This window comes from Orbicella faveolata, unplaced genomic scaffold (assembly GCF_042242905.1).
Source record: "Orbicella faveolata isolate gen_17 unplaced genomic scaffold, um_ofav_v1 contig_3, whole genome shotgun sequence".
Lineage (NCBI taxonomy): Eukaryota > Metazoa > Cnidaria > Anthozoa > Scleractinia > Merulinidae > Orbicella > Orbicella faveolata.
In genome coordinates this window covers 5,518,031-5,536,874 of record NW_028301558.1, presented here as the reverse complement: position 1 = coordinate 5,536,874, position 18,844 = coordinate 5,518,031, and the positions used below count along the sequence as shown (strand labels likewise).

The 18,844-nt window shown below is 39.5% G+C and overlaps 2 protein-coding genes across 2 annotated transcripts; both read right to left on the bottom strand.

The window, feature by feature from the left end:
- Positions 1 to 4,243: 4,243 nt before the first annotated feature.
- On the bottom strand, positions 4,244 to 10,905 carry LOC110068180 (cathepsin L-like). The gene is made up of 6 exons (XM_020775561.2): positions 9,563 to 10,905; positions 8,624 to 8,849; positions 8,198 to 8,363; positions 7,698 to 7,804; positions 7,436 to 7,568; positions 4,244 to 7,013 (listed from the first exon to the last, which is right to left on the bottom strand). Exons 1-6 carry the CDS (start codon positions 9,731 to 9,733, stop codon positions 6,824 to 6,826), a joined length of 993 nt encoding a protein of 330 aa, XP_020631220.2. The 5' UTR covers positions 9,734 to 10,905; the 3' UTR covers positions 4,244 to 6,823.
- Positions 10,906 to 11,006: 101 nt separating this feature from the next.
- LOC110068181 (cathepsin L-like) lies at positions 11,007 to 18,048 on the bottom strand. The gene is made up of 6 exons (XM_089298371.1): positions 17,722 to 18,048; positions 15,592 to 15,817; positions 15,125 to 15,290; positions 14,610 to 14,716; positions 14,348 to 14,480; positions 11,007 to 13,930 (listed from the first exon to the last, which is right to left on the bottom strand). The coding sequence occupies exons 1-6, from the start codon at positions 17,890 to 17,892 to the stop codon at positions 13,741 to 13,743; spliced, it is 993 nt and encodes a 330-aa protein (XP_089154497.1). The 5' UTR covers positions 17,893 to 18,048; the 3' UTR covers positions 11,007 to 13,740.
- Between the last annotated feature and the right edge of the window lie 796 nt (positions 18,049 to 18,844).

Below are 18,844 nucleotides of genomic sequence, written 5' to 3'. Positions count from 1 at the left end.
CACATCGTGTCACGACTGGAGTGAGCACGTCGCGACAAAAGAACACGGTGCACTGAGCTGACTCACGGTGATGGCAAAATACCGCTGAACTACGAACGCGCCAGAAAACTGCCAGTTAGAGTTAAGAATCGTCCAAAACTTGTATGTTTTATTCAGCATTGTTCAGATGTCGTGGCAACACAGTGAAAGTTTGTGAACTGAGTACCTTTGAATCTTCGAGGGTCTAACGTAGGGTTGGCGGGAAGCCGGGGATGATCCTTTTTTCGTTGCCCGAATGCGGGATGGAAGGAAATTTGAAGGCGGGATGTGGGATTGCATGGGGTCGGCGGCAGGCGGGAAGCTGGTTATTTTCATGGCGGGATGCAGAAATTGGTGTTTTTTTTCGAGCGGGAAACGGGACGTAAGACGCAAATTCCAGTGTTGTGCACACTTACAAAGATTTTATATTGTATATTACGGTTTGACGGCCCTATTGATCAGATCGGCTTCTTTTCAACAGGCTTTGTGTCTTAAAGATACAAAAGACTTCATCGAGAAGATTAAATTGCATACAAGACTCTACAAGCGCCATTCTTGTCTCAATATTCTACTTTCAAATCAAACCAATGCAACTTGATTGCTATATCATAATATTATTGTATGATCACGGTAATCGTTACCTTTTTAGTTTAAGTTTTAGTCTACAAAAGCTTTTGCAACACTGTATGTATTTATGGTTATGCAAATAAAGCTAGCTGTTGTTGCTGCTGCTGTTGTTGTTATTGTTGTTGTTGTTGTTGTTGTTGTAATATGGACGTCACTAGTCTATACACGAACATACCTAAAAAAGAGAGGGTATTACCAATTTATGCGAAGCATATTTACCTAGAATTTTACCACAGAAACTCTCCTATCAGGTATTATAAATGCCAAGTCTGGTCTTACAAGAAAACTCGCTTGAATTCAATGGAAAAGATTAGTCCAAACCCATGAAACAGCCATCGGTATGAAAATGGTTGTAGCCTTTGTAAACATATTCATGACCAAAATAGATAAAAGAAAATACTCAGATAGACATACATCACTACAATCTTTTGGAGACATCATATCTATGTGGGATACAAGCAGAGATAAAATAGGAGAATTTCCTCAAACGGCAAACGGCTTTCACCCAACGATCAAATTCACAGCTGAAACTACATTCTAGCACACTTAGGTACAAAGATGACCGATTCTTAGTCTATTCGTGACGTGCGATCACATTGCAAACCTACAAGAAACCTTTCTATTTGCGGTGGTCTTAGAAGAGCTAAGGCTTCCCAAGAACAAATTCCTCTCAATTTACTTTTGAGAAAAACATAAGAAGTTTACCGAAATTTTAATGTAAATTGTTTTAATATTTCCATTTGTCAATAGAGATTGATTAGCTGCTGATGTCAAATTAAAGAGTTATTCAATATGCAATGATGTTTTTAAATGAATTTTACGTCTAAATTGCATTATTAAAAATCATCGTTCCGTCTTTGTTATTATAAACATGAAACCTGGCATGATCCAGACCGTGTTCCACCTGCAGTAAAGCAATATACAGTCAAACCTCTCCATACGGACACCTCTCTAAAACGGACATTTCGTTCTGTCCCTTCAGTGTCCGTACTGAGAGAGGATCGACTGTACAAACTAGATTGTGAAAAGAACATGATGCCAGATCACGCTTGATCGATGACAAAATTCATAAGCGGCGAACGCACGAAGAAGCTGCCAGTTACACAGACTGTTAAGGTTAGAATGGCTCGAAACTTCTATTTTAATCAACAACGTCACCCCCCGTTTTCATTTCTTGTACCAGGCCACTCTGAACGAGACGCAGCGCATGACAGCATGTGATTAGATTAGCCATAGTTTGGCGGATCGCTTCTCTTTATCAGGTGACGTTAGAATGTAATACTTGTTTCAGAGACATTTGGCTGTAGATTCCTAGGCATATATGATCATATATTGCTGGGAAGTGAACTGCTTGCAGGCTGTTTCCTTTCTAGATATCAGCCAGGAAGTCAGCCTTTCTTAACGCCCTCTGTCTCACACTCTTCGAAGTTTTGAGCGTCGCAATCATTTTTCGACTTCCGAACTCTACTTTCGCAGATCGGCTAGTGGATAGGTCTAGCAGGTAGTATGTGTCGAGAATGTTTTGACGAAAGGGCCTACTAGCGATTAACTACAATGTTCTGTGAGGACGTTTTAAAGTTGATATTGTAACACCGAGAATACACTAGCCTGCGAACGCAGACGTATTTCCGGCTGTCGCTTGTCTCCGACAGCCGGAAATACGTCTGCGTTCGCAGGCTAATGCCGTGTTTAGACTTGAACGGTTTACCGAGGTAGCAGAGTTTACTTACCTAGGTAAACATTTTCCGTGTGTAGACGCCAACTGATACTTTGGTAAATGCCGCAGAAGACAAAAGAAATTTAACCGAGGTAAAAGTTGTAATTACCCTGTGATCAGGCATGATTACAGTTGGTAACCAAGGTCAAGATGACAGATATATCCGCTTGTGGCGGCGTAATATTTCACTTCCCGCGGTGAGCAGATTGCGCTATTGTCGACAAAGCGTTTCTATTCCAGTTTTCAACAGGCGATCATGGCAGATAACGTGGAAAGATTGGATCGATCTTCTTACAGCGAACAATCCGTCACGTAAAAGAGAGCACTATTTTTCATTCTCAGTATTATTAACAACCTTCTCTAGACAAACTTCGATCCCATGTTGTGTAATTATTGTCGATATATTTTGCCACCAGGGAGGATGCTGCATATACAACGTATCCATGCATACTCTGAGTATGATCAAGCGGCTGAATTTTCGCCATAATATTATGGAATGAGGTCCTCGCCTATGAAAATGATGGCACCTCAATTTGCTCCTGTTCCACTGCGGTGGGATCCTCGTCCAAGTTCGATTTCATGACGTTGATAATGCAGCGCGCGCGAATGTTGAAAGATCAACTTGAGTTATTTGAGCCGGTATAAACACTGGACGAATGTACCAAGGTTAAGTAACTTGACCTTAGTAACTGTTTACCTTGGTAAAAGCTCAAATGTAAACACGGCATAAGAATACACCGGTTCCGCCCCTGGTTGGGCTGTGAGTTAGCTTATATTCGGAGGTATTTCTGTTAGCAGACTACCCTGGTACCAGAGGTTTTTCTACTCGAGTTCAGTCGCCGCTTCGCGGCTCTCTCGCGGCCCTCTCATGCGAAGAAAAATCAAGAAAAACCTCTGGGACCAGGATATTGGCAGACGGATGTCGATACCAGAGGGGTTGAGGGTTTATAACAGTGCGAGGGCAACCAAACTTCATTTCTCTTAGGGACCGCGAAACGTTCTTTGGGACGTAATGACGCACTTTAAACCACGAGAAAGGTAAGTACCTTGACATTTTTGTGCTTTAAACTGACGTCACTAGTGGTTTTGCTTTCATTGCCAATTCCTTTCTGCGTGTTTAGGGTTAGTTTACGATCAGGAACAAAACAACCAAACAGGCAACACAAACCGGAAAAGAACTTTGTGACTTGCTTAAATGCTTTTCTCGCGATTGGCAACCGTTGCATGATTTCGATTCGGGTTCTAGTTGGTCAGTTGGGTCAATGGTTGATTTACATGTATTGTGATTGGCCTGTTATGATAACTTTTGTTTCAGTTTCCTCCAATCAAGAAATCGTGCAAATGCAGACGGATTTCTGCCTGCTAACGCTCTCCGTGCCTGGGGGTACTCCCTTATATGGGCTATATAGGTATGTGCCTCGGGATAGGGTAGGGTTTTTGAGGTTCTCTATCCTTAAATAGGTTATCATATTTGTCCCTGTTTGCATTGTGTTCCCGGTGTGATTCTTAGACAGGGTACCTAAATTGTATCAGCTAAAATTGCAGTGAAGAAATGACCAGCTAAATGGAAAACATATGATCTACTAAAACTGAACTATTCGTAACCTTCCAATGTTACAGAAACGAAATAAAGTTGAACCATTCATGCTTTTCTTAGTTTTTGTTTTTCCGATGAATAGGGTTTCATATTTCGGCTGTGGGTCTTAAATAGGTTACCGATTTTCTTTTGCTTCATCCTTAAAACAGGGTCAGGGTTTAAAACCCTTTGCGGCACACACCTATCCAAAATGTGCGGAGGTGCCCCCACCCGGGGCTTCGGAGTTACTGTAAATCTGTATAAACCTACTTAACTGATATGGGGATCATTGAATCAAGACCACCTACGATAAAATCTATCTCTTTATTTGACCGGCTTCAATACAACAAACCAACAAAAACGTTAAGGCAAAATGTTGAAAAACAGTGGAAAAAGAAAGAATAAACTACGAAATAGATTAAACAAAATTCTAATGAATGTTAAGAATCTTGATTGAAATAGTTTGGAACTTTTGCTATGTGCTAAAAAAGAAAATAAAGAAATAAAACGAGAGATCGATTCCATTTTAAATGTAACAAGAAAAGGTAAAACATACAAAAACTCAGACTCTTAGTAAATCAGAACATTCTTAGAGGGAAATACATTGACATAGAAAAATCAAACGAGCGGAGATGGAAGATACTGAAAACTCACCCTTATTTTTTTGTATTATTCCGCTATTTTCGTCCTACCCTAAAAATATATATAAACAGGAGCCATAATCGGGGACGGAGACCGTAAGTCTCGGGATTCGCGCGCACCTATGATATGGGACAATTTTTCTATTTTTAGAACAAATTGCGCCATCCTGACGTCATATATCCGCGCGGATTCACGCACATGTCGAGGGCTCTCGCACGGATGTTGTCACGTTGCGTGATCAAATTGTCAGAGTTGAGAGATTCTCTTGCGTATTTTTCACAGCGATTACAGGGAATACGAACCAGGGCGCTTATATGTAGTTTTATGCTCTGAGCTAACGGAAAAGGTGGGTTTTTCAGGGTCGAAAACAAGACTTCAATCTCGCGCTGGGAATGAATAATAAGATCTGCTCACGCTAGTTGTAAGCTTACGCGTATGTTTTTGTGTTTGTTCTGACTTAAGAATATAGCAAGAGAGCTCTCTACTCTGGTATCGAGTTAATTTGTGAGTTTCTCAGACAATGGTTCGTCATAACAAAAACCTGTTTTGATGGTTTCTTATTGTTTCTGCTTGTTTGGTGAGTTTGCAAAAGTTTTTGAAAGGAAAGTCTGACGCGTACAATTAGCTCATTTGCATAGTGCAGCTCGTGCACTTTCAAGTCCGAGTCGGTGTTTTCAATTGTCAACAAATCTTGACAAAGATTTCTTTCGTTATCTTTTGTGCTGAGATGCTGTAACAAATTTCACGAACGCAAAAAAGGCTACTAACATCATGTGTGTTTCTTCAACATAAGCATAGTGAAGTTTTACACTGCGAAAATGAAAATAGACAAGGAGTTTTGATAACTCGATCAACCAAATCGAAATCGTTATTCCAAGTTGATTAAAGAAAGCGTCATCGTAACTTTGCTGATTATTTCTGGTTTATTCACATATTTTCAGCTTGGCTTTTAATATGTTCTCAAACATTTATCAATCTTAAACATATTTAAAAACTGTAGAGTTATTGTTTGAGTTCGATGTACGCTTTAACACGAAAGTGCAGCGGAAGTACAATTTGTCATGTTTACTGACTGTACAAAACACGCATCGGCGGGCGCTCTCATTCATCGACAACAGAGAATTTACTGGATTTTTACACGAATAAAACTGAGCAGTATCTACGGACATAAAGTTATTGGGCCTTGATGAAACACCAAGCGTTGCTTACAATTCAAGCGAAAACTCAAACTAGCAATTATTTTGTTTTACTTTTCGGTCGCGATAGACTGACAAATTCCTCGCAAGCGTGTGGCAAGAGGAACAAGGAAACTATGAAGTCCTGAAGCTCTGCTATATCTAAATACATCCAGCTAGTTTTTTGCTGTGTAATGGAAAAGCTGTTAATCTTCCACATACGTGAAATTTAAAGTGGAATGATGTACAGCTCATGTAAAAGAAGCATCCGTCGGAAAACAACTTGGTCAGCGATATATATCTAAGCTTAAAGCGGAACATACCTAAATTCGATACTGTCTTACTTCACTCAAACTGGAGCAGCTTACGACGAAAATACTTTAGCAAAATTCCAACAGACGTGAACGCGTTGAGTTGTGGGCCAAAAAAAAAAAAAATTTCGGGAATTTCAGACGCCATTTCCCCCGCGCAACATCCGCAAAAATCCTCGCAGCATGTACGCGCGCGTGCCGCAGGCGATGGCGCAATTTGTTCTAAAAATAGAATTATTGTCCCATATCATGGGGACAACCCCAATACTAGAAATGGAGCGCGCTTACGGTCTCCGTCCCCGATTATGGCTCCTGATATAAACTAAATGAAAAACAACAACAACAACAAACTCAAAACATTGTATCAATCTGGCAACAAATTAAGAAATAGATTCTATTTTGCCGTGCGTCTGTTCAGTAATTGATCACAGATGACTTCAAGAAGTGGAAAAACTTAAAAAAAAAGTGGCAGGAGAGTTCTTAGGCGAGTTAGTGTGCCACTTTTTGGTTGTTACTACATTTTGACGTCATCTGTAATCTATTACTGAACAGACGCACGGTAACATGGAATCTACTTGTTTTATATAATAAAGAAACACAAAAAATTGTTTGCAACGTCATCTATGCGTCTGTCCTCCAATAGATCACAAGTAGGGACCAATCAAAGTGCGAGAAAAATTCCACATATTATTTAAGGACATAAATTCGTCATGTTATATAAGGAATATAACCTTAATCCTATCGCACATAAAGGTGCCTAAACTAGCGGGTAGCTGGCCCTTGTAGCGATTCCACACTGGTTGTTTTTGTTCCTAGTCATCATGACGTAACCTTCCATTCCCCAGCTAGTCCCCCAGGAGTTCTTTACCAGCCAGTAGTCCTGGCCTTCGTAGGTTCCATATCCAACAGCGAGCACCTCATGATTCAAAAATGTGCTACTGCAGGCACTGAAATGAGAAATTAAATGATAAGGCTTCCACATGATGGCGATTTGCCCGACAGCGAATGTAGTTCGTATTGTGAAGCACGTCATGTAACATCTGCACAGGAGCTAGGGGGGATAATTTAAGACAGACGTGTTCCATGTAACATACTGAAAGTTTAAAGTTAGAATTCTTGCTCTATAGGTTTTATTTCAAGGCGAATATGGCAAGGAAACGCGAACGAAAATGTTGCTGGCATGAGCAAAATGCCACTAGAGTGTCATGTACAGCCTCAGAAGTAAAAAACACCAGACTAGAATAACTTACTCCAGGCTTGTATCTTACTGACGTTGTTGTTGTTGTTGTTGTTGATAATGATAATGATGATAATGACGACAATGATGGAACAGAGATTTACTGCCGTGTTAAAGAAAATATGCACTTACGGCTCGTTGTAGACTCCTTTGTGATAAAAATGGAATGACTCGTGCCAAACATCAATCCAGACAGATATTGGGCCGACAGTGGCTACAGCAGACTGAAGGGCAGATTCATTTCCACTTTGGATATCCGTGTAGCCTAATAAAAAAAAGAATGCCAATTACTCTTAGCCTTTAAGAAAACCAAGTTCTAACTTCGGCAAGCTAAACGTTTTCAACCAAAACTTCGGTAATTATCGGAAGTGTTTGGCAAAGATCGTCGGCTCACCCGTCACAGTGGCACCAACATCAGCTTTTAGGAAATGGCATCGCCCTTTTTCAGCTTTGTATGGGTAGCTGGCCTCAGTGTCAATACCGCCGTTGTCTTTAATGTACCTGGCAAATAAATAACGTATTAACCCAAAGATTCTCATATAAATAATTATATCATACGGCATTAAATCTTTATATTTGTTATAATAAATATTTCAGATTTAGATCACAGTTTCAGATTTAGATCACAGTTTCAGCAACAACCTTCTTTTCGATTTGAAATTTATAATCCAAGATAAACGCAATGGTTCATTTTTAGAATTTCTGAAAAAGTTTTACACTTGTTTTATTTTTGTTTATAGGAGAAATTGGACACTCGCAGACCTACTCTTGCAAACTAATAAGAGAGGGAAATTCAGTGTTTCATACCAAAAAAAGAACATTTATATGTGACTTTCAGGGGTTCATTAGTTACAGTCAACTCAAGGAGATTAAGTCAGATCGAGTAAAAATTACTCAAACGCTTTATCCACGTATCCACCCAAACAGCCAAAATTTCCATATTTTGTGGAGCAGTCGACCAGATTCTGTTCACTGAGGGAGACGAGTTTCCCTGTTTTCTTGAAGTGCTGTCCTTCCAGTGATCCGGTTGCGCTAAACGCCCAGCAAGAACCGCAACGGCCTGAAAAAATTGACAAAGAGTACAATCAGTGTTAAGGCGAAAATGCACAAAATCAAAAGAAGACGAAGGGGAGGAGGAAGAAGAAGAAGAAGAAGAAGAAGAAGAAGAAGAAGAAGTAGGAGAAGGAAAAGAAGAAGAATAAGAAGAATGAGAAGGAGAAGGAGAAGGAGAAGGAGAAGAAAAAGAAGAGAACGAAGAAGGAGATGATGATGAATATTATGGTAATGATGATGGAGGAGGAAAGGAGGACAGAAACGTACCCTGATTCTTCACAGGAGTGACGTATCCCTTGGTTCTCCAGTCAACAGTATCAGGTAAAGTTACTCCACTGGGAGGAAGGAAAGACGACCCATGTTGTTTTGTTCTGTCGGAAAAGTGAGAACGAAGTCCCAGGAAGAAGAAACGATATTCATCGACTGTCAGGTCACCGAACTGGTTCATGGCCAGGGTGTACGAGTGTCTTTCGGAGTTGTGTTGTTGAATTTTCTAGAAATACAACAGATATAGGACAATTACGAAAAGATACTGAGAAAAATTGTTTGCGATAAACATTTCAGCAGTCCAACAAAACTTCCTTCATCGCGGACCTCTGTGCTTCATTTTCGTTTTCTAAACCAAGTGATAATGGCTATGAATGCAGGACCAAAAATAAAACTAGTAAAAAAAAATTCAGTATCAACGCCAGTGAAACTGGCTACGTAACAACTTTATTTCTCCCATGACATCAAGAAAAAATAAGCTTTCTGATGGTGATATGCAAAAATTAGTTAGAGTGAATAAGGCAGTGTCCGTCACTGCTCTGTCTTCACGTTGCATTGGTATCGCACTTCGCGCTCTTAGTTGTTTCGAGACTTTGAAACGTAAATTGAAACATATTCCAAGTCTTTGGAAACTTGAACGCCAATATCAACGAGACTGAGAAAAGATCTTTGAACACTCGCCTCTAAAAACAGGGAATAGTGATTCACCAGCAGAAAACTCGTGTGAGATTTGAACTAATCCGTCTATCGGCGATCTTTGCGTTGTAACAGAAGTGGTACACTACAAATATGCTAACAAAGTTACTACCAGAGTTCGAGATGAACTGCAAATGTATGTTCTTATCAAGGAAAAAAACAACTTACATCACAGCTTAAAATCCAAAGTTAACTCTTGCATGATGAAAATTTATTGGCATCATTTTTAAAACGTTTACATACCCTCAAGTTATCTCTCCAAATCGCATAACGAGCCTCTTCTTCGGTATCAGTCTCGTATTTCTTGTCATGAAATGTTTTCCAAGCCTGCCACTCTTGCTTGTATTCATCAAACTTCAGAACAGCGCAGCTTGCAACGGATAAGCAAAGCACAGATGCGACAACTCCCTTCATTTTGACGGCGCGTAACTTCTTACCTATCCCGCGTCAAAACTGAAAATGCTGCTAACTCCGGATGCTGCCAGTTTATTACACCGTGAAGAAAAAAGTCACCAGATCAAAATAACCATTAGAAATTAGTATATTCTCAGCTCCGACTATTGCATTTCTAGCTCTCTGATTGGCTCAAAAACTCCGACTATGAGCCATTAGTCGGAGTTTTACCTTATATGGAAAACAGTGCGCCAAGTTTAAAAATTTTCCGCTCTGTAAAATTGTTGAAATAAAAATCGGCGGCAAAAACCCGATTAAGAATATACTAAAACAATTATTCCATTCGACCTTGTTGGATATGAAGTGATCATAACCAACTCGCGCTACGCGCTCGTTGGTTATTTATCACTTCATATCCAACGCGGTTTCATGGAATAATTGTTAAATAGCCCAAAGAAGATACGCGCGCTGATTGGTTTAAAATCGTGTCTCTATAACTCGACGGAAACACAGAACTAGGATGAGCTGCTGACGGAATGATGGCGCGAGCAAAGAGAATTTACATTTCGATGATCAAAGTAAACAAGTTGTTTTTCTTTTTTTCGAAACTCGATGGTCCACAGTGTAAGGTCACAGTCCACAGGATATTATCCGAGCCAGAAATAGGCTTTTGCTTTGATGCTATCTTTAGCTTTTCATAGTCTTCTTGGCAGCCGTTACGACCCAAATAACGGCTGCCAAAGAGACTAGGCTTGTCATGCATTCCTCTAAAACAAAGTGTGGGAAAAAGGCTATAAAACCGGTCCCTTGAAAATACAGTTTTAGCGCGAATGCAGGGTGTACCTTCCTTAGCAAAACCACAAAAACCGTAAAATGCATTGGACAGAAACCGAAAACCAAAGACTAAATCGGAGAAAACCCGCAAACCGCACAAGACACCAAAACCAAAAAACTGCGGTTTTTAAGTGCGAAGACGAAAAACCCAACTAAAAATTAGCCAAATCCGAAAAATCGAAAATCCCACAGAAGCTATATTTCGGCAAGAGCTATACCATCATCAGAGTAGAATATGCGCACAAGGTAGCTCTTTAATATGGTGTTAATAACAATGAAGAAACGAAACAAAAAGTAATACTCGTGGAAAAAGGCAAAATTCTCTGCTGGAGTCGAGTGCTTTGTTGAGGGAAGGTGTAACGCGTTGATGAAATATATATGCCTCTTTGTATAGGAGACGATTCCAATTGCTGTCGCAGTCTAATACTGTGGTGGTGTTTCTGACTAATTGTGTAAAATATTCTTTGTCACAAGATTCCTTCTTTATTCAAATCTTTGCCTGGCAGGAAAGCTGGATTCAGCACAAGGTTCTTCAGCATCCCCATTTCTCAACAGTGTTAATGAATATAAAGAAAACCGTCTTCGAAAAGGCAGAGGTATCAGTTTTATTCTACAACTTGTGAAATCGCTAAGCCTGTGCAAACCTTGTGCATTAGTGCTATTCGGGTCTTTATTCGCCCTATACGCGCTATATAGTGCTCACGTTTTCTTTCTCCTTGCTAAAACAACGTCAGCACTAAGCTATTAATACCCATAAGACCAATTTACATGGTAAGGGAAGTCCTTCTTAATGAGTGAGTTGCCAGCAATCAGATCGAATACCCGTGTTTGCGCAAATAACTCTGGGATCGTCAGGGGGCAAACATTGCAAGTTGCTAGAAGAACTATCAAACAAGATAAATGTTCTGCAAGAATTCGATTCTAGGTTACACATCTGTTTCGAGAAAGGTTGTGTTAAAGCGTACGCTACAAATGGGTAATGTTGATCACGATTGCTTGATTTCGTGATTTTACATGTATTTATTTCACTTAATGTATTTTAGTTCAGTATTATACTCGACCCCACAAGCTTTGTAGCTTAAACTCTTATCGTTTCGAAATAAAGATTTTTTGTTTTTATGTTTATTGAAGCTCGAGGTGTCAGTTAAGTGTGATAGGAAAAAGCGCTAACACGTGTATTCAGGCTTTGGGTTCTTTCTTCTTGCTGAAGGAAGCAATGCCAACACGCGTTAGTGCTCAAGTTTTCTTCCTCCTTGCTAAAACAACGTCAACACTAAACTATTAATACCCATAAGACCAATCAGCATGGTAAGGGAAGTCCTTCTTAATGAATGAGTTGTCCGTAGGATTGGACACCCGCAAAGAACTCTGGGATCGTCCGGGGGCAAGCATTACAAGTCGTTAAAAGGAAATGTCTAACGATAAGTTGTTTCGACTTACAAAAATACAATTTTCGAGAGATTATCGCTTTTTCGCCGTTGTTTTGTCGCAAATGGATTCATAGGCCATGAATTTGTTGCTAAGGAAGGTTTCTAACCGTCATATTTTGAAAACCAGACCTCTTAAGGATAAGCTTTTTGCACAGGTTTGTTCCATTGAAGACTTCTGGAAAAGTTTCAAATCACGGCCATATTTGACCAGCCACGTGACCAGGAGAGAAAAAACCTTAAAATTAAAAAGGCATCTAAATCCGAAAATTTGAATCAGTGTCAATAGATTACGAACATCCACGTGCTTAATGCCACTTATGGGTTTTATGAAACTCGCATTATCATAAAAGTTATGAGGAAATAAACAACATATTAACACTTTTGTACAGTAGCTTTGCTCTTTTACATATAAACAATAACTCCTTACGTACGATTATAAAGAAGGCCAATTTATTTCTGATTCATAAGAAAAGTCGAACTCTTTCCCTTTCCTTCCGAATTTTAGGGATTTAAAATTCTAACGCTCGGTTTTGGACTAGCACTAGTTACGCACGCGAAATCATATTTTTTTTCATTTAGTACTACAAAACGCTCCAAAATAGCTTTGCTCTAAATATCGCCTTCAGCAGCTATCCTTCTAAATATGTAGTTAAGAAGGACCCCTCTTGATTGCAGTGGCTATATGCCCTTTAAATGGTTGTCAGAGCTCGGTATTTTTAAATTTTGCAAAATCCCTCATTCATATCACATGGTCATTTGTTTACTTTAGAATACAAGTAAAAATACATTTTTTCTTTAAATGATACCTAAAATTCTTTTCTCAAGTGCATAGGGGCTAGGCACAGCATGTGATACTTTGACAGCCCGGTGTCAAGTTACAATCATAACTGACACAGCATTGAAATATACATTTTTGTAATGTGCAAGCAAGTAACGTTTCAGTGATATATAGTTTGTTAGGGTTTTGATGAAAATCACGGTTGTGACAACTGTGCAAAAAAGGGGCATATTTCAGGTAGAACCCCGCCTTCCTCCTACTACTTGCCCTCTTTTCATGAAATAACTTTGAGAACCGTACCCCACAATGTTTTTGCAATGATTATAAGTGGAAAATGATCGTATTGTGACCAATAATCAGGCGTCGTGGCGTCACTTATGACGTCATGTACTGATAATTCAAGCACTAGAACAAATGGACATTTTGTTTGTAGTTCCGATACGTTTAAAATTTACATTTGAGACACATTGAAGGAATACAGACCACTTTGGAACCTTCCCCAAAAATCCAAGATGGCGGCAAAAGAAGGGTACGTGGGGCAAAATTTAAAATTCGATTTACAAAGTGAAAGCTACCATTCTTTCCTTGCTATCATACATTTTTATGATGCTTAATAGTCAAAGATTAAGATAAGATATGTTTCGGCTGTTCCCCTCTAGTGAGCCATAAACCCAAATTTTCGGCTCTCAGCTGATGGACTAGGTCACAGATGACTTCAAAATGTGATAAGAACAAAAAAGTGGCACACGAGCCGTTAGGCGAGTGTGTCACTGTTTTACCACATTCGACGTCTTCTGTGATCTATTACTGAACAGACGCACGGCAACATGGAATCTATCGATAACAAAAGAAACAAAAAATTGTTAATGACGTCATCTATGCGTCTGTCCTCCAATAGATCAAAAGTAGGAACCAATCAAAGTGCGAGAAAAATTCGACATATTATATAAGGAATATAACCATAATCTTATCGCACATAAAGGTGCCTAAACTAGCGGGTAGCTGGCGCTTGTAGCGATTCCACACTGGTTGTTTTTGTTCCTGGTCATCATGACGTAACCTTCCATTCCCCAGCCAGTCCCCCAGGAGTTCTTGACCATCCAGTAGTCTTTACCTTGGTAGGTTCCATATCCAACAGCAAGCACACCATGATCCAGATGAGTGCTATTGCAGGCACTGAAATGATAAATGAAACGATAAGGCTTCGACGTGATTGCGATTTGCCTGACAGCGGTTGTAGCTCGTATTGTCATGCACTCCATTAACATCTACACCGGAGGCCGGGGGATAATTTAAGAAGGACATGTTCCATGAAACACATTGAAAGTTTAAAGTTCACCTTCTCGCTCTATATTTTTTCAAGGCAAATATGGCAAGGGAACGCAAACGAAAATGTTGCTGGCATAATTAGAATCCACTAGGGTGTCATGTACAGCCTCAGAAGTAAGAAACACCAGACTAGAATAACTTACTCCAGCTCCCAGGCTTGTACCTTACTGACGTTGTTGCTGTTGATGATGATAATGATAATGATGATAATGACGATGATGATGGAACAAAGATTTATTGCTGTGTTAAAAAACAAGTACTTACGGCTCATTGTAGACTCCTTTGTGATAAAAATGAAATGATTGGTGACTGGCATCAATGGCGACAGATATTGGGCCGACAGTGGCTACAGCATACTGAAGGGCAGATTCGCTTCCACTTTGGATATCCGTGTAACCTAATCAAAAAAATAACGCCAATAACTCCTAGCCTTTTAGTAAATCGAATCCAAACTTCGGCATGCTGAACGTTTTCAGCTAAGACTCGTGTAATTATCGAAAATGTTCGGCAAAGCTCGTCGACTCACCGGTGACAGTGGCACCAACATCAGCTTTTCGGAAATGGCATCGCTCTTGTTTAGCTTTGTATGGGTAGCTCTCCTCAGTGTCAATACCGCCGTTGTCCTTAATGTACCTGGCAAATAAATAACGTATTAACCCAAAGACTCTCATATATATAATTATATCATACAGCATTAAATCTTTTGTCATGATAGATATTTCAGATTTAGATCACAGTTTCAGGAACACGCTTCTTTTCAATTTGAAATTTAAAATCCAAGATAAACGGAAAGGTTCATTTTTATAATTTCTGAAAAAGTTTTACACCTGTTTTATTTTTGTTTATAGGTGAAATTAGGCACTCGCAGGCCTACTCTTACAAAGTAATAAGAGAGGGAAATTTAGTATTTCAGACCATCAGCAAAAACATATATATATGACTTTCAGGCTTTCAGGAGCTCATTAGTTACAGTCAACTCAAGGAGATTAAGGCCAGAGCCCATTTCTATTTCATCCTACTACATTTTGTTTCTTCGCTTACTCAAAGGTTTTATCTACGTATCCACCCTGACAGCCCAAATTTCCATATTTTGTGGAGCAGTCGACCAAATTCTGTTCACTGAGGGAGACAAGTTGTCCTGTTTTCTTGAAGTGCTGTCCTTCCAGTGATCCGGTAACACTGAACGCCCAGCAAGAACCGCAATAGCCTGGAAAAAGTGACAAAGAGTACAATCAGTGTTAAGGCGAAAACTGTACAAAATTGAAAGACGACGAAGGGGAGGAGGAAGAAAAAGACGAAGAAGAAGAAGAAGAAGAAGAGGAAGAAGAAGACGAAGAAGAAGAAGAAGAAGAAGAAGAGGAAGAAGAAGAAGAGGAAGAAGAAGAAGAAGAAGAAGAAGAAGAAGAAGAAGAAGAAGAAGAGGAGGAGGAGGAGGAGGATGATGATGAATATTATGGTGATGATGATAACGATGGAGGAGGAAGAGGAAGAGGAGAGCAAACACGTACCCTGATCCTTCACAGGAGTGACGTATCCCTTGGTTCTCCAGTCGACAGTATCAGGCAGACTTACTCCACTGGGAGGAAGAAAAGACGACCCTTGTTGTTTTGTTTCGTTGGAAAAGTGAGAACGAAGTCCCAGGAAAAAGAAGCGATATTCATTGACTGTCAGATCACCGAACTGGTTCATAGCCAGGGTGTATGAGTGTCCTTCGGAGTTGTGTTGTTGAATTTTCTAGAAATACATTAGACAGGACGATTAAGAAGAAGATACTGAGAAAAACTGTTCGTGATAAACATTTCAGCAGTCCAACAAAACTTCCTTCATCGCGGACCTCTGTGCTTCATTTTCGTTTTCAAAACCAAGTGATAATGGCTATGAATGCTTAAGTACCGAGAGTAAACTAGCAAAACGGAAAATTAAAGTATCAACTGGCTAAGTAACGACTTTATTTATCCCACGATGTTTCGATCGTTTTCAATGTCACGCAATAAAAAAATAAATCGAAAACCATCCAGTGGATAAAGTCAAGAAATTGTGACCTTATAGGAAATAAATAAAGAAGACACTTCTGCAAGCTTCAGGTCTCTGCATTTTCCCAAACTGCAGATATTTGTCGAAATGTTTCGCAGAAATTTATGGAAACGCCATGTTGGTGTACCTCTGCGGTGCACCAAAATGGCGGCCGGAAAATAGTGTAAACATCTGGAACTTACTTTGGCTATCTAGGCGACTGATTATCTGTACTGAACAAACAATCATTAACATAAGCACTTTTCCTAATGGTCTAACTTCTAAAAAGCTACAAATCATGAAATAAGTATATATTTTTCGAGAGGTGCGATCGTGGCTTTGTGTTGCGCACCGCCACAACTCTGAAATTCAAAATACGCTGGTTTCCAAACGAAGCACGCTATTGAGCTGTAAAATTTAAAGAAATATAAATTTACCCCCCTTTTATGCCTGATGGGTATAAAAACATTGGTGGCTCTTTAGTTTTCGATTTTAGAAAATAATGACGTCACGTGAAAATAATCTATTGAGAAACAAGCCTTCCGATGGAAATATGCAAAAATTAGTTAGAGTGAATAAGGCAGTGTTCGTCACTGCTCTGTCTTTACCTTGCTGCTGTATCGCACTTCACGCTTGCAATTGTTTCGAGATTTTAAGACGTAAATTTCAAACAAATTCGGAGACTTTCGAAACTTGAACGGCAATATCAACGACACTGAGAAAATTTCGCAGAAATCACTTAAATCTTTGAACACTCGCCTCTAAAAACAGGCAATATTAATAGTGATTCACCTGCAGATAAATCGTGTGAGATTTGTATCAATCCGTCTTTCGGCGATCTTTGTGTTGCAACCGAAGTGGTACACAACAAATATGTTAAGGAAGTTACTGCCCGAGTTCGAGGTGAACTGTACATGTTCTTATCAAGGAAATGAACGACTTTTACTTACATCACAGTTTATAATCTGAGAACTCTACCTTCAATACTTCTCGTTGAAACGCTCCTCAGTTTTGTTACTCCGTCGATAGCATTGTGTATTAGTTTGACGTGGTTTTATTATTAACACCAACGCTGGCAACAGAATAAGAACACACTCTTCCTTGACTCGACGTGACTATTTGATAATTAGATTAGTTGTTTGTCGGTAAAATGAAAATTTGCGTTTTGATTAAAACAAAATCGTTCCTCTTCAACTTTTCAGCAGATATTTAGCTTTTATTTTCCATTTATCTCCAGCAGTGAGTGAAAAAATACACATCTTTCTTATATTTTCGTGCAAACAAAGGTACTTTGTGGCACACATTGGCGAGAAAACAAAAGTATCAAGTTACAAACGTTGGCGTGAAAAGTGCAATTGTCACATTTGCTGCAATGACTTTCAAAATCGTCTTGACAAACGGTAATTGTAAGTTATTTTTGGGCCTTGAAAGAAAACACAAACATGAAACATACGTACTGCTAAGATGATGTCTTATCAAGTTTTTGTCCGCTCATATTCCGTTCATATTAGTTGACTACCAAGGGAGAAACGGCATGGGTGGACCTATGTGACTACTGTATCAAAGTCGTAAATTATACTCTGCACTATCTGAGATTGTCTTACTAGTTAAAACGTTTTACATACCCTCAAGTTATCTCTCCAAATTGCATAACGAGCCTCTTCTTCGGTGTCTGTCTCGTATTTCTTGTCATGTAAAGTTTTCCAAGCCTGCCACTGTTCCTTGTATCCATCAAACTTCAGAAAAGCGCAGCTTGCAACGGATAAGCAAAGCACAAATGCGATAACACCTTTCATTTTGACGAAGAGTAACTTCTTTCCTACCCCACGTGCACCGAACCACGATAACCATTGAAAATGCTGATAACTCGGAATGCTGGTAGTTTATTAACACCGAGAAGTTACAAGTCACTAGATCGAAACAACCAATTCTCAGCTCGAACCTTAAGCGCGCTGGAGCCTCAGAATCTAAGCTCAAACCTATTGTGGAATGAGGAACAAAGATAACAATTTTAAACACGAAAATAAAATAAAATAAGATAAACCCATACTTCATTATTCAAATCGTTTCCCGACAGAAAGGCTGGATTCAGCGCAAGGCCCTTTAAGCATCCCAATAAATATTTCTCAATAATGAATGATGCAGAGGTACCACTTTTATTCCACGAGTTGTGAAATCGTTTAATTAAGGCTGTGCATTGGTATTCGGGTATTCTCTAGGAACGCACTAACGAACAAGATCAATATTTACCAAGATATTCGGTTCTAGCTACACGGCAGTTTCGAGAAAGGTTGTGTAAAAGCGTACGCTACAATGCCGTAAGGTATTATGGGTTATTCTGTTCAAGATTGCTTGATTGAAGCTCAAGGTGTTAATTAATAGGAAAGAGTGCTAACACGTGTATTCAGACTTTGGGTTCTTTCTTCTTGCTGAAGGAAGCAACGCCAACACGCGCTAGTGCTCACATTTTCTCCTTCGTTCTTGCTAAAACAACGTCAACCCATAAGACCAATTAAAATGGCAGGGAGGGGGGTCCTTCTTTATTGGCCGTGAATTTGTTGCTAAGGAAGGTTTCTAACCGTCATATTTTGAAAACCAGACCACCTAAGGATAAGTTTTTTGCACAGGTTTGTTCCACTGAAGACTCCTGCAAAAGTTTCAAATCACGGCCATATTTAACCAGTCAAGTAACCAGAATAGAAAGGCATCTAAATCCGAAAATGTAAATCAGCGTCAATAATTATGAAC

What these genes read in the sequence shown, in the direction of transcription:
- LOC110068181 (XM_089298371.1), bottom strand. Translation starts at nt 17,892, where the DNA reads ATGAAAGGTGTTATCGCATTTGTGCTTTGCTTATCCGTTGCAAGCTGC. An exon ending in CACTCCTGTGAAGGATCAGG is followed by an intron (nt 15,291 to 15,591) that starts GTACGTGTTTGC and finishes CACTTTTTCCAG; the next exon opens with GCTATTGCGGTTCTTGCTGG. An exon ending in AAAGGAGTCTACAATGAGCC is followed by an intron (nt 13,931 to 14,347) that starts GTAAGTACTTGT and finishes TTATCATTTCAG; the next exon opens with TGCCTGCAATAGCACTCATC.
- LOC110068180 (XM_020775561.2), bottom strand. Translation starts at nt 9,733, where the DNA reads ATGAAGGGAGTTGTCGCATCTGTGCTTTGCTTATCCGTTGCAAGCTGC. An exon ending in TGTTGGTGCCACTGTGACGG is followed by an intron (nt 7,569 to 7,697) that starts GTGAGCCGACGA and finishes TTTTTTTATTAG; the next exon opens with GCTACACGGATATCCAAAGT. An exon ending in AAAGGAGTCTACAACGAGCC is followed by an intron (nt 7,014 to 7,435) that starts GTAAGTGCATAT and finishes TTCTCATTTCAG; the next exon opens with TGCCTGCAGTAGCACATTTT.